The following is a 15,590-nucleotide window of genomic DNA, read 5'->3' as shown; positions in this document are numbered from 1 at the left end:
CTTTTTGCCCCTTCATTCATTATGTCTTTTCCACCCTTTTGTTTCCCTCTTCACCGCCCTTATTTCTTCCATATGCATTTCTACTGTGCAGCAATTTCTTCTTTTCTCCTTGTTTTCTCCTTCCTATTTTATTATTATCTCCTTTTGTTTTTCTCACCTCCTACCTCTTTCTCCGTATAATCAACTTACTTGATGGTGGTAAAGGGCAGAAATATAAAATGTCAAATAAAATAATATGTCTCTTGTGCCTCTGCCTAACGCAGGTCACCCTCAGGTCTTGTGCATTTTATTTTTAGGCTCTGGTACGCCTTCACTTTGTGGCATTTATTCATTAATGGTCTCAGAAGTTTCTACGTTACACATATAAATGTTGCTTCCCTGTGCTCACTCACTGTTTCTTCTTCTTTTTTACCACTTTCCCTGTCCACCTTCCTCCATCCACCCTTGGTCTTCCTTCCTCATTTCTTCTCCTCCTCCTCCTCTCCTTCACCTTTCCAGACTGGCAGGTGGCTACGCTGGCCCTATTGCTAGGAGGTGGAGCCCTGGTGCTGATGTCATTTCTGGTCGCTCTAGTTGCCGTGTGCATCGGCACGAGACGGCGATTCTACGCACCCGTCGCCTTTATGCTCTTTGCTGCAGGTCAGCGCGCACACTCACACAATAAACAGTAATCCATTCCACAATTACACCAGACCTGGGTCCAAGACCATACATTTTGTGCTAAAATACACCTAATGACGCAAACACTCGCACACCCACACACACACACACACACACACACACACACACACACACACACACACACACACACACACACACTTAATTAGCCAATTTAGACAAGGTCGCTGGAAGGTTGCAGGGTAATCCCATTGAAAACTGACATGCATTTGATATGTGATATCAAAATGATAATCATTAAATAGACACACAGACGGCACACACACACATTCACACACAATTCCTCTCTTCCTCATACTCATTTAGAGACAATCCTATTTTTATGAGTCAGGCCCAGCAGGGACAGAGTGCAGCGTCACGCCTGTCCCTTTCATTTCCCCATCCATTCCTAACCTCAAATTGGACAACTACAAAATTTCCACAATTTCCCCCCATTCTAACCACCATGAATAATTGGTAAATGTATTTATTTTAGGCATGAAATGTTTCATTTAGCAAAGCTGGATGGGTTGCATTCTCAATTCCACTGCGCAAACCACAGAAGTCAGATAAAGCTTTTAAAGAGGATTTTTTCTTATTTAAGGAATAGTGTAGACATTAACAGAAGCTATTTGATTTCTCATAGACCGGGAGTCTTCTTATCCTGAAAAATACTTTCAAAGCTTGTATGAGAATTGAAAATGCATAAATAGCTTGGAATTAAATCTTTTTCTGATGTTTGTGTTGACATTTGACTGCCTATTCAAATATAATTGGATTTGATTAGATTAAAATGACTTTGCACAATGACTTTGCACAACATGTGTCACTTAAAAGTAGCGTAATATATCAATAGTAAATCAACGTCTAAAATGAAATTTTGTAATATAGCTTGTGAAAAGTGTTGTGAAAATTTCTTGGACTCACCGGTGCGTCTTTTGTCCTCAGAGGGTTAGAATTCTCCAAGTATCCCTTTCAGTGTATGCTATATTTAGAATATTTTCACCATATTTTCCCTTTACCTTGCCATCAGACAGCCCTTCTCAACAGGGAACTGGAGCCGCTGTCTATGCTGTTTTCAAAGCCACCAGACTCAATTAATAAAAGAGTTACTTTTCTAATGCTGCCTTGATTGGTTAGTTGCTTATCTACTGCTGTCTCGATTCATTTGTTTTTTATGTGCTTTTTTGTGTGCTATCAAGTAGGGCTGTGCAATTAATTGAATTTCGGTTTCGGTTTCGATTTCGGCTCCCAACGATCACCAAAATAGTACAATCGAGTAAAAACGATTATTTTGCCATTATTTTGTTCTGTTTTGTAATTTCCTCGTGTGTTCTGAATGGCGCGCGCGCACACACGTCATGCGCACATCCGCCCCTCCCGAAGCCAAACGCTTTCAGCCTACACTGTCAGGGAGGCAGGTTGCGTGCATATTACTCGCTGGAATTTAAAAACTTAGCGAGAGTAAAGATGGCAGAAGGAGGGCAGCCACAGCAGCGTTTGGTAAGCAAAAAAGGCAAAACCAACTCCATTGTCTGGGAACAGTTTGGCTTCGAGGAATCCGACGACGAGCAGAAACATGCTACGTGCAAGATTTGCTACATGGTAGTGGCTGCAAGTAAAGGGAACACCACGAATTTGTTTAACCACTTGCAAATTAAACACAGAGTGACCTATGACAATTTAATGAAGAAACAGAAACGGCAATCAACTCCCTCAACATCCTCCGTAACCCAGACATCCATAACAAACACTCTGTACAGCGCAACTCCTTATCCGTTGAATTCGGAAAGGCACAAAATAATAACCGAGTCTGTTGCCTATTATTTAGCTAAAGACGTGCACTAATAGTTAACTTATTTGCTGTTAATGCTGGGGCCTGATGATGGGCCAGCCTTTTATATTCGTGGATTGAGTTGCTGGAATTTGTTTATATTTTGCCAAAATGTTGCCTACTTGTTTTAAACAGATTGTGGAAGTAAATACAGGGAATAAATACTTTTATACTTTGATTTGAAATTTATATTTATATTTATTTTAATAGTTCAAAAAGTAGCCTACAATAAATGTTCAATGTTTTAAGAATTGTTGAAAGGTGTCTTTTTAATGAATGCAACACGTTTACAAAGTCATGTGAAATAATTGTGTTACATAACCGTGATTTCAATATTGACCAAAATAATCGTGATTATGATTTTTCCCAAAATCGAGCAGCCCTACTATCAAGTGCCATTCTTTAGAGTTAAGCAAAAGAAAGTCGATGCTAGCTGCTAGTGAAGACTTACCTGCGCTGCGTTCCATAGCAGCCAGCCCAGGAGAGCCTATTTAATTAGTAACATGATTATGTTTTTATAGAAATGTATTTAAATTACAACGTGACTATACCTTTCAAATTGCCATACTTGATGACCGTTTTGTAAAAGCAATACCTCAAAGTAGTCTGTAATATGTTGTGTATCATATCCCAGCTAAGGGGGTTGTCATCCCTCCGCTTCAACGTGCCCCTTACATACCACGGCTGATCGTTAGCTATTGCTTAATTAGTTTGCATGCTGTTAACGATTTAGAAGATTTAGCTCTTTAGTCTTTAGCTTAGCAAAGCAAACAGGAAGTTTACATGAATGCAAAAAGAGGTACGAAGTGGGAAGAGCCACTGGTACCAGAAGTATTTTTTCCTAATGTAAATTCCAGCCCAGTCTCATGGCAGTTCGTGAAATGGTGATGTTATTTAATCTCTGGATTCGTGTACAGTGTTACAATTTTCTTGTTTTATTCGTGGTGGTGAGCACGAATTTTAAACTGATGAATTTCAATGGGAAGCATCTTTTATGATAACAGCATGATTGTGGTAGCAAGTAGTATTGAAAAGCCGAAAATCTGCATAAGAAGGTTGGTTGGGATGGTGGGTGGTTCCAACAACATAGGACTTTCACCCCAGAGACTGGGGCCCGTGTCCCACGTGTGGCGGTTCCTTTCCTCGTTCTTCTTCTCCTAACCACAACCGTCCAGTTATTGTCGCCAGCGTGTGGCGTTTCATTTCCCGGTTGTTGCGTCCCCCAGAGCTCGCAGATCGTTTCCCAGCGGCCGTTGTTCATTTCGTGATGACCACCACGAAATAAAAAAGAAAATCGTGTCCCTGTTGACGGATCAATATATCAAAATAACGTATAACGGCAGTGAGACTGTAACGGCTGTAAATTCTCATTTCAGCCTTCCTGAATTTAAGAAGCTGATCCTACCATAAATATTCTTAAAGACTTTGGTAAAACTAGATTATCTTTTTCAACACTCAACATGAATTGGAACTGGAACCAAATGTGCTCAGATACTATTTTACTTTGCAAAAAGTTAAAATGCACTGCTTTGATTTAACAGCATGAAACAAACTGCTGTCAAAATGTAGTTGTTTTCACCGTAATGGGACACAAACAATCTGTTTTAACCATGTCTTAGAAGCCAAACACTAACGAAAAGTGTGTTCGGATGGACTATAAAGAAACACTCTGTGAAATAAAGATCACATACACATTTTTTGACAACAAACTACTTCTTTACGGCCGTTTTCACACCATCTGTGTTAATATTTGTGCAATCCGTGTTGGAGTTTTTTTCATGCAGGAAAGTCCAAGAGCTTGTTTTTGTTCCCCCAGGAAGAATTCCCTTTGAAGAAATAACGATTGATGTATTCATCTTTGTTCCACTGCCATCTATCTCTCCTACCCCTCCTTTTATGAACATCTATCTTTCTGCGTCCCCCCCACCCTGCTCACCCCTCCATCCCTTAAGGGCCCATTCAGACCAGAAAAAGCGACCTGGCGATTCACCACAAGGTTGCGCAGTTGTGGGAGTGGCATTTAAAGGGCCCATTATTGTGACATTGTGTTTATTAACCCAACAATGTAGCACAAGTAGACTTTGTGTTTGCCAACACAATTATGGTTTTCCGTCAGATCGTTTGTAGATCTTGACATTTCTGACCCCACTTGAAGGCAGCTTCATCTCAAAAGAAAGAAACAGGACGGCTCTTTCCCAGAGTCTCTTTAGTCTTGCTGAAATTCCTGAGTAGGCTGTTGTCTTGATACCAGCGGATCAGGTCCTCTGCTTCCTTCACGCAGGCCCTTTCATTGTTGTCTGGGATCAGGCCCACAACAGCTGTGTCGTCAGCAAACATGTTGAGGGTGTTGGAGTCACTGTAGCTACACAGTCTTGTGTGATAAAGAGTACAGCAGGGACTCAAAACACAGCCCTGGGGTGCTCCGGTGTTAAGGATGAAGGTAAAAGACGTATTTCCGCCCACCCTCACCACCTTTCGTCTGCCTGTCAGGAAATCAAGGATCCACATACCCAATAAGGTGTTTAATTCCAGATCCTTGAGCTTGGTGACTGGAGGGAACTATGGTGTTAAACGCTGAACTGTAGTTGATGAACAGCAATCTCACACATGAAAGGAAGTTTACTTGGAATTTACTTTTTAGTCAATAATCTAATTAATGTGATATTTCAATATGGACCCCCACCTAACCTTTATTTAACATTGAATCATGTAAACGTGTTCTAGTATAAACCCACGACAGTACTGCATGAAATGGAAAATTAGCATAATATGTCTCCTTAAAGAAATTTTACTTGAACGTATGGTCTGCATGTCTCCTCCAGTTGTCCTCCAGGCCTGCAGCTTGGTCCTCTACCCCATCAAGTTCATCGAGAGCATCAACCTGAGAATCTACCACGAGTTCAACTGGGGCTACGGCCTGGCCTGGGGAGGGACCATCTTCTCCTTCGGTGGGGGAATCCTCTACTGCCTCAACCCCAAAAACTACGAGGAGTATTACTAGCTCTAATGCAAGCCGAGAACCCTACATGTTGGTAGAGGTAGTCAGGAGACAAGCAAGGTTTTTTTATTTTTTATTTTAGAATTTTTTTTTTTTTATAACCGCTCAATTTCCAAGAACTGTAAGTATAAAGTATACATCGTATTTGAATGGGGAATTGGGGATTTCTTTTCTTGCCTCAAGTAACAGATGTGAGTGCAAAGGCTGCACATTTGAACTTACAGCCCTAACGTCACCCAGTTGGTCCTGGGGAGGGGTTGGTGGGTGGGAAGGAGTCTTACCACTTCAATCCTAGGACTTGTGACACGGGGTAGAACTGACAACCCTGTAGTAACAAAGGACGGAGGTTTATGATGATCGCACCTCTGTTCTTTCTTCCCTGTGAACTAAACTGCAAGTCACTACTAAAAACTCAACTTATTGACCTTTTTACTCTGGAGTCAGGATGTCATACTGGGAGGCTTTTACCATTTGTTTATGCATGCATGCACATGCAAATGCACATGTATCTTCATCTGTCAACATTAAAGCCTCGGGCTGAGCTTTGGAAATCTACCCTCAGACTCCAACTCCATCAGTGCATCATTATGGCATTCTGGTTTTCAGAGTCCTCTGGAGCTCTTAAACTTTCACAAGGACATGAAAGAGGATCAGACGCTACAACGTTGAATGTTGCTGTTCATAACTTTTAATAAGACAGATAGATTCCTCATGGGGCTGAGGTAAGAGGGGCGAATTAAATAAAGACACCCGCTCAATATTCTGTTATCGACCCATTTGTCTGTTGCCGTGGCAACCCACAGGGTGTGCCCATGCAGCTGCCATGATTAATTATCAACGGTCCGAGGTGTGTGACGGGGACTGCACACTTAAATTTTGATTCCATTCCCAATGAGCCAAATTTTTTCACACTGTGATGTTTAGAGAATCCTTCTTTCTCTAGTCCATCTTGTCTGCATTGTGTTTGTCGATGGGTGTGTTCGCTTTACACACTACAGACAGTTACAGTCTCTCAGTGGGCATCCTAACATGAGCATGAATATATTTGGTAAGTTAGGATATGCATTCTCAGTGTAATAAGGTGATTATGCACTCAGCTGAGGAAGGTAAAACCACAACAACACCCATGGATAACCATAACTTTGTTAGATACCACTTCATCTACACCTTTGTCTCATTTTATAAACTTAAGTAGCCAGTTCAGGTGGAGGTGAATGGGAAGTGTGAGCTTTAGCTTTACCCATTTTTTGCATTATGTGTTGGTAAAAGAGATGCATAGGTGGCAACAGTAAGATTTTAGTCAGAAGGCACTTAATAATCTAAATAAAGATACCTAACTGATGATAACAGAATAAATTAAAGGGCACAATTAGACATTCACCTAAATCTCACTATAATGAATCAATGCAAAATTGTGTGCATGCAAACATGACCACTGTATCTGACTATTTTGAAATGAGATCAGTGTAAGACCATGTTACATTAACATCAGACTGCTGTTTCCTTTCCTTTCCTACAGTAAATGTTAGGGATCTACCCTGCACCCAGTGTAGATTCTGGTTGGAAACAAGGCTGGCATGCATCTGTTGGCACAGCAAAGGCAAATGTCAATATCAGCCAGGGCCACATGTCAGTATTGTATGTTATGATATGGTTGCTGGGATTTATGTTGACACATACAGTATACAAAAGTAAGACTTTATCTTATATCAAAGCATCACAACCTTACAAAAAGACCATTTTATAATCACTGCCTTCAAGAATTTATCTCATATCCCCTGTCCACAAGGTTTGGCTCTGATCACCAGTTGTTTGGATGGTACCCATGAGTCCAGTGCAATGTCTGGGTGGAAATATGGATGGAGTAGTAAATATTGTAACTTCTATGCAGATTTTATTAGGCGATGAGACAAGCTAAGTTTGGCTTTTCATTGTGCAAAAACCCATTTATGTGTCACCTATGTGCTGAATAACTTTTCTAACCCTGTGACCTTTATTCTCCCTTTGAAACCCATTCTGTAATTTTAAAAGTGGACATTGAGTGGAATGGAATGTGAAATGAGAAATTTTTAGATGATATTTTGGAGATACAAGCAGCGTCTTCTCTGTACTCTCCGTTGTCACCTATTTACCGTGCAGTTGTCAAGTAACCATCACCCAAAAATAGAATCCAGGCTGGCCCCCTTGCCACCTTAACAAATGTAGAACTGTGGAGACGCCACACGATTCATGCAGCTGACAGAAGTCCATTTATATTATGCAAACTGATACAAAGATGTTTACCACAGACAAGTGGAAGTCATTTCCTTAGTTGTTAATGTTTTGGTTGAAGTTTCGCCTGTCACTACAACAGTATTGCTTCTACAATCAGCTCATTGAAGTTTATTAACGACTGAGATCTGATGTGACTGAGATTTTAATAACGCATTAGATTACAGCCCACAAGTTATGACTATCAATACAATAATCACTGCATACCTATAAAAAGATAAACAAGTGAAGAAGTCAAGCAGGGAAGTAAAACTAAATTGCATTTTAAGTGTTTCTTTTTTTAAATAACTGAGTACTTATTTACAATTTACAATTACAGGGTACAGTGACATTGTTCCTGAATAATAAGACAAGAAAAAGGAATAACCATACTGATATTGAAATAAGTTGAGATTTATTTTTACAACACAAAATGTAAAAATTTTAAGTAAAGTTGTTGAATACAGAGTACTTATCCTTATTAAAGGAATAGTTTGTGAAATTCTTGTCAAGAGTTAGTTAGATGCAACTGTCATATCTGTACACTAAATGTGGCTCAGCCATCAGCTGCTAGCTGTTAGCTCAGCTTAGCATGAAGACTGCAAATGGGAAAAAGCTATCCTGTTTCTGTCCGAATTTCAAAATCTACCTACCAGCGCTTGGAAATTTAATTAATAAAAACATATTAATATTTTTGATTGTTTAATCCGTACAGTCAAACTTGCTGTTGGCATAAACATGATGTCAAAGTGTCCAACTATTATTTTAATTTTGTAAAAATTATCGTTGCCAAGGGGAAAGACACTATTAATTCAAGCCTAGGAAGACAGGTGTACCAATGTACCTGTATACCACTATATACATATATAGTGTAACGAATAAATACTAGAACAGTAATAGATTATCTAGTAAAAAAAAAAAAAAAACTGAAAACTTAGAGGAGAGCCTAAACCACTTTTTACAGTAGGTAACCACTACTACAATACATATATTTTATTTTATTCATACTGTCATTGGTACCCTGCATGTCCCAAATATTTACACTGTAATTTGTAGGCTGCAATGTAAAGCGTTGAACAATAAACTTGTGTGCAGATGTGGTGGAGACTGAAATCCCTTAATCTCACTTTACAAGCCATTTCAGGCTGATAGAAACCTCAAGCTGTAAATGTCACAGTGTATATTCTAGGAAGTAGTATTGAACTGATGTTCTATGAAAGTAGAGTCTTCTGAGGGGACAAAAATCCTGAACTTCAATGCTTTTATGTGGTTTTTTTTAGTGACTGGATGTCACAGTTTACCCGTCTTCTAATTTGGCACTGAGTAAAAGCAGAAACAGCACTCAGTGTTACGGCCATTATTCCATTAGTCATACCAGCTATATGGGTCAGCGGGTGCTTTTTTTAAGCATGTGACCTCGCTCTTCTGTATTTTATCAGTTTGAAAGATGTCACAGCTCACCGTGTACAGTGGTAGGGCTCTGGTTAATCAGTGTTTAGCTTTGTTGGGTCACCAGATTTTCTGTCAGGTCATGGACAAAGCACTTTGTGTCACCTATGTGTTATTACTCCACGAGTTAAACAGAAGTCCTGACACCCTGAGGAAGTGCTGTAATAGAGATAATAATCACCAGTGTGATATTTGATATGGAAGACAGGTGTCAACTACTACTACTATACTCAATACTGTATGATCCCAGCTTAGTGAGGGTGTTTTTGCTACCTAGAAACGTCTCTGTGCTTTGGTGGTGTAGAGGAGCCTTAGGCACTAACACTGTAACAGATCTGGGTTAAAATATACATGAATCATTTCCAACATTCCCATTATTATAATGGAAGGACTAAATGACAATTTCAAAAAAAAGCTAACATTGGTTTTGATGTGTTTTGGGCAGAATATTTGTCTGCAGCAACTCTGAAACTGACATTTGTTGTACTGAACATTTTGATTTACAGTGTGCTGTCATAGCCCCCTTATTCTTAATTTACCCGTCAGACACAGAAACACTGTAAACGAGATGAATCCCCTTTCTGATCAAAGATTTACAGCTTTATTTTGCCGGGTAGTTTAACATTGTACATCTACAAATTTCTACATTCTACATCTACAAATTTAACAAGTGACAATACTACATATACATAAAACAAACATACCCTAGCTTATCATAGCTGCGTCTTCAGGAACAATCAGATGCACTTAATTAGGACCTGAAATCAATGTCATGTCAGTTTTAATTATGAGTCTCTGATTCTAAATGACAATGCAAATCTGTTTGCACCAGTTTCAAAAATGGCCTACATGCTTTGATTTTTAATGAAGCATTTCAATGTGGTTCTGGGTAAACATGATTATTTGTGTAAGGCACCTCCGTTTATATGGGGAACTAAAGGAGCTTGCTACAAAAACACAACTATTCTTTAAAATGTTATATCTGGTATTTCTGATTCCAGGGTGTCTGACCCGTGCTGGTTCCTTGTATGTTTTAGCCCAAGTCTGACTCGTAGATATTAGCATTTGTTTGGTAACTGAAAGCAGAGACACACAAACAGACAGCTCTGTTTTATGCCTCATCTCCCAGTAGACTGGAGAGAAACACTGTCTAATGATGTGCATAGGGATTTAGGAAGTGTGTATGAATGTGTGTCTGAATGACAGAGGAAGAGTGTGTTAGACAGATAGAGAAAAGGTGTGTGTGTGTGCATGTGTGTGGGCATGTTTTAGATGCCATTGTAGAGATGTCAGTAATCAGCATTTATCTCTTTGTACGTCGGCACATTAAAGCACTGAACAAAATGTCTCCTTCTCACTCTCATTTTGTTGTCACATCCTGTCTTTTGTCATCTTTTTTCAGCTCTGAAATAATTACCGTCATGAGGTGTTATCTTACAGAACCAGAGACATTGGCTAAATTTACCAAGATTTTGCTAAATTTAGCTAAATGTACACTCCACTAATGCAAGCATGCATTAGTGCATCCTGTCAGCATCCTGAAACAGTAAGCTACCTCTAAGTGCACCCAGGGGACTAACTAAAACTTCAAAATATATATCTAGTGCAATATAGTTTGGTTAGGGTGTTTATTTTAAAATGCTTTACATGCAGCATTTACACCTCAATATGATAATGTAATTGGTTCATTTTGAGGTGTAAAGGCTACATGCAAACCTCTAATGGAATGGGTTCTGCCTAAAAGGGAGTTTTTTCCTCGGCTTTAATGCGAACCAGGCTTACCCAGGTTGCAGTCTATGTTTGTTGATCTCCAGTTAATGTATCCTATTACTCACATCAACTTACAGCTTGTTCTCAACTCCCAAAAAACCAAATGTTTGCGTTTTACAAATGGGAATCTACTGTAATTGATGTAGTAATGCTGAATAAATATTATAGTTGTTGGATTGTTCTACAAAATCCATGTTGAACTATCAGGGGTGGAAGTAACAAATTACATTTACTGCACTTGTAAGAGTTTTTTGTGTACTTTTTGGAGTTAAAAAAACAAAACAAAACGGTTATTTTACTTTTACTTAACTATCAGTAGATTTGTAATGTAAAGGGACTGTTCTCATATAGTTCTCATATAGCTCTTTTCTAGTCTTAACGACTACTCAAAGCGCTTTTACATAGTACAGGAACCATTCACACTCATTCATACACTGTGGCCGAGGCTGCCGTACAAGGTGCCACCTGCTCATCAGATGAACACACGCTCACATTTACACTCCGATGGCACAACATCAGGGGCAACTCAGGGTTCAGTGTCTTGCCCAAGGACACTTTGACATGGGACTGCAGGGCCAGGGATTGAACCACCGATGGGCAGGTGACCACTCTACCACTGAGCCACAGCTGATTTGCACCTGGGTACGTTGTAAGTCACATCTGTTACAGAATAAGAACAAAACAAATCCTGATAATTGTGAGAATGGAACAAAAGAAACAAGATAGATCAGATAGCAGAGAAGCAGCTGTTGTGAGCGGCCGCAGGAGGGCTGAGCTCCAGAGAGGTGACAGAAATGATACCTTTGATACCGTTTTAAAGGTTTGCTGAAATGAACAGCAGCGCGAACAAATTAAGGATCACATATGGGGTGTGGTCATAATCATAATTATTGTACAAAGTTACAAAATAAAAGGTTGCAATTATCTTAATTAATGACTGAACACCTGTAGCCGCTGTGGAGTTGATACTGTTGAGAGTCTATCATAGAGTTGAAAATCTGCAAACCGCTTCATTCAAAACCCTACACACTTCCCATATAGGTTACCACACACCCGGCGCCGAAACCGCACACCACACCACCAAGTTACCACATTTCTTAAGAATACAGAACAGGTAATTCCGCTCTACGTTATAAGATGCTTTTTCAGCATCTAAAGAGAGCCGTTTTACTGAAAATCTGCAAAAGGAGATTTGAATGAATGTTTCCATCTACCACTTTTATGATAGTACAAGGAGTGGAGCGCATCAGAATAAACAGATGGTGGTGCTAATTCTCCAGTTGGGTGCATGTTGAAAGTGATGTTTTACAAACGTATTCTGACTTATTTAGTTGAGAGAGGCAATTGGGAACAAACCACCGTCCAAAGTGAGAGACATGAAGACGATGTTTCCATCTGGGGTTGCTTTCCCAGTGTATTATAAAATTCCAAATGGTTCTTGATGCAGGCCCAATGGTATTGGCCAACATTGGGCCACAGGGTAATTAACTTTAAAAGTTCCTTGTACCAAATCTGAAATGAGACAGCCTAGTTTCCAGTAACATGTACTGTACCTTGGAAAGACTGCAAAGCAAACTGAATGCTATGGTTTGGGTGTTTTGTCTTGTCTTGTTGTGGTAGTCTGTTTTCCTGTCTTAATATCTTAGCCTGGTTTTCTGTCATGTCTTGCTATTGTGTTATTTTGAGTCTTGTCTTGTATGTGTTCTGTTTCCTGTTTTGTTGTGATAGTCTTGTTTAGTTTTACCTCCTGCCTTAGTTTTTCCACCCACTTTTTGTTGTAAGGATTTTCTTTATTAAGTATTCAAGCTCTATTTTGCATACGGTCTCTGCAGTTTGGTCCTACATTCTCTAAAGCTTATGACCCGAAGTTAGAACCACTCTTCCCTCTGAGAGACTTGGAAAAGAAACTCCCACACACTGTCTAACTGGCAAAAATATATATAAAGTTTAAAAGGTGGCAAGGTTTTGATACTAGACCACCTTCAGTCAGATGGTCTAGTATCAAAATGTTGCCGTTAAGTTAAGACAGTGTGTGGGAGTTTTACTTTTGATCTGCTGTCCCCCTCTGATGCACCTGTCTCACGTTGTAGATGTGCAAAGTACTTTTCTACTCACAGAGTTATAAGACAGCTGATTAACTGAAAACTTGAAAAGATTTCTCTGCCAATCTTGCTGCTGCTAATAGCCTCCAGGAGAGTGGGGTTGGTTAAGGAGCTTGTCAGCCTGGATCAGCTCTCATCAGCACATTAAGTACACCTAATATCTGCCAGTGCCACGCTCAACATCTGTGTTATTTAGCATCAAACACACAATCAAGGGGTGTCTGAATGATCTGGCAAATGAATACTACAATGGATTATTTCGTTCTCTTGCTCTATTTAGTTTTTATTTCTTTTTAGATTTAACTACAGCTCCTTTGTTGTTTACTCAGCCCTGAGGGAAATGTCTCCAGAAAACATCTTTCCAAGATTGACTGGCTTAGTTTATAGTAAAGATTGATCCTATACTCTGTAACCTGTGCTCATACTTCCCCCTGGTGTCCACATTCCGCCATGACTACCCAGAGCACTGATTGAGTTTGTCCCAAATCATTATATTGTGACTCTTAGCAGGTTTCACAAATCACAAAAAATAAGCATACTAAAAAATGTCAGTATACAAGACTCTTTCCCCTCACACAAAAGACATGGCTGCTTTCGCATCAGTAAAACTTAAACCATTTGCAAAAGATTGACTGCTAATATCTAGAGACCATCTTGCGAATGGATCACACCAGCCGCAAACTCAGCCTTCATTTTCATCTCAACTCTAACAACCTTGAGGCTATCGGGGTGACTAAATCTGGCAAAACACACATATACATATATTTGCCATGATAAAGCACACACACACACACACACACACACACACACACACACACACACACACACACACACACACACACACCACACCACACACACACAGATCTATAATTGAAAAAAAACATCTTTTTATTTGACTTCTAACCTGTTGTTGTGTTTAGGGGAGGGAGTGAAGATGAAGGGTTAAACTTTATTATTTTGCACTGCATCCATGTACAGCATGTAACCTCCCTCAAAAAGGAGACTGAAAGTTGATAATAAAAGCATTTAATTGCAAAAAAAGCTGTAAGACTATAAAGTATAGTTTATAGTATCCTACATACTGCAAGTAGTTAATGTGATATGTAGTATGGAATTGGGACATGGGAAAAAGTAAAACCTTTATGTATAAGTTAACAATTAAAAAGCACAACTCTTCCTCTGATTGGCTAACACTCATGGAATTTTACCTTGTACAATTTGTTGACTGATACTTAGTTATGTACTGCACAAGCTTCATATTAGTTATACATGTAGGCTATAAATTAAACATCCACAAGAGGACCGAGCTGATGCTGGCACAGCCCCCTCCAGCTTAGTCTGTCTGTCCTCCCTCTAATAAACCACCCTCTCTTCACAGAGTCCCTGTTTGGGATTATATTCCCACTTGATGATATTCAGGAATAATAGTCCGACCGGAATCCGCCTGTAAAGCCTCAGAGCAGCTGGGCTCTCATCTCAAAGCCAGCGTCAAGAAGCTGCTAGCCCGCTTAGAACTTCAGGATAGGATCACCACCGTCACTTACCATCCCAGAACAGATCCCCCACTCCCCCCCTTGGGCTACTGGCCGGCTCGTGCCACTACCATTGAGAGAAGGCAGCACCACCAACAACCCCCCTTATTTTATCAATAAAGGCCGCAAATTTTGTACGGCCTCAAAAGTTTTTCTTCCCTGCACATTCTGATAATTAATAGATAGATAGGTAGATAGATATTTATTGATCCCACTAAAATGGGAAATTATAGTGTTACAGCAGCAAAGTTTGTCACACAGAACAGAATATAAATATAAATGAAATACTAGGATACAATATACAGACATACAATATACATTAAATGATAATTTAAGAACAAATAGTTGAATACATACAAGTTGGGAATACAAAAATGTGCAATGCTCAGATAGGTTAAGATGTTAGCACTGTTAGCTATGTTGTGTCAGCTAATAATGCATAATATAGGGAGAGTTTTGTGGAGCTGGTAGTCTTAATTTGCTTTATATCAACTTTTTTGGCAATGGCTTAAATGTAACAAATGTCAATTAAAATAAAAAAGTTACACACTAAAGCTTTGAGCCCTTAAACTAAACTGCTATCAATGTGGACTGGAGCACGTGAAGGCATCGCGCAGGTGCGAGCTGCAATCTACCAACTTTTTATTCAGGTCTATTTGAATTTCTCAAATTCAATTTCAATTCAATTCAATTTTATTTATAGTATCAATTCATAACAAGAGTTATCTCAAGACACTTTACAGATAGACCACACTCCAGAATTTACAAGGACCCAACAGTTCTAGTGGTCTCCTCCAGAGCAAGCAACAGTGCGACAGTGGCGAGGAAAAACTTCCTTTTAGGCAGAAACCTCGGTCAGACCCAGGCTCTTGGTAGGCGGTGTCTGACGGGCCGGTTGGGGTTAGAATGAAGAGTGGCAATAACAAAAATAGAAAAAATTAGTAGTTTGTAGCAGTTCTTTGTAGTAGTTCATGGCATAGCAGGACGCTGTGCAGCAT

At 39.5% G+C, this 15,590-nt stretch overlaps 1 protein-coding gene across 1 annotated transcript in view; it reads left to right on the top strand.

The window, feature by feature from the left end:
- The window catches only part of LOC116674129 (transmembrane protein 47), a 30,526-nt gene extending 19,975 nt beyond the window's left edge, over positions 1-10,551 (top strand). Inside the window, exons 2-3 of the mRNA XM_032506624.1 lie at positions 499-639; positions 5,314-10,551. Coding sequence (XP_032362515.1) covers positions 499-639; positions 5,314-5,492 — 320 coding nt within the window. The 3' untranslated portion in view covers positions 5,493-10,551. The remainder of the gene's footprint in view (positions 1-498; positions 640-5,313) is intronic.
- The last annotated feature ends 5,039 nt before the right edge of the window (positions 10,552-15,590 follow it).

The sequence above is a fragment of the Etheostoma spectabile genome, chromosome 24 (assembly GCF_008692095.1).
Source record: "Etheostoma spectabile isolate EspeVRDwgs_2016 chromosome 24, UIUC_Espe_1.0, whole genome shotgun sequence".
Classification (NCBI taxonomy): domain Eukaryota; kingdom Metazoa; phylum Chordata; class Actinopteri; order Perciformes; family Percidae; genus Etheostoma; species Etheostoma spectabile.
Note: the sequence above shows the minus strand (reverse complement) of the source record. Positions and strands in the feature narration are given on the sequence as shown.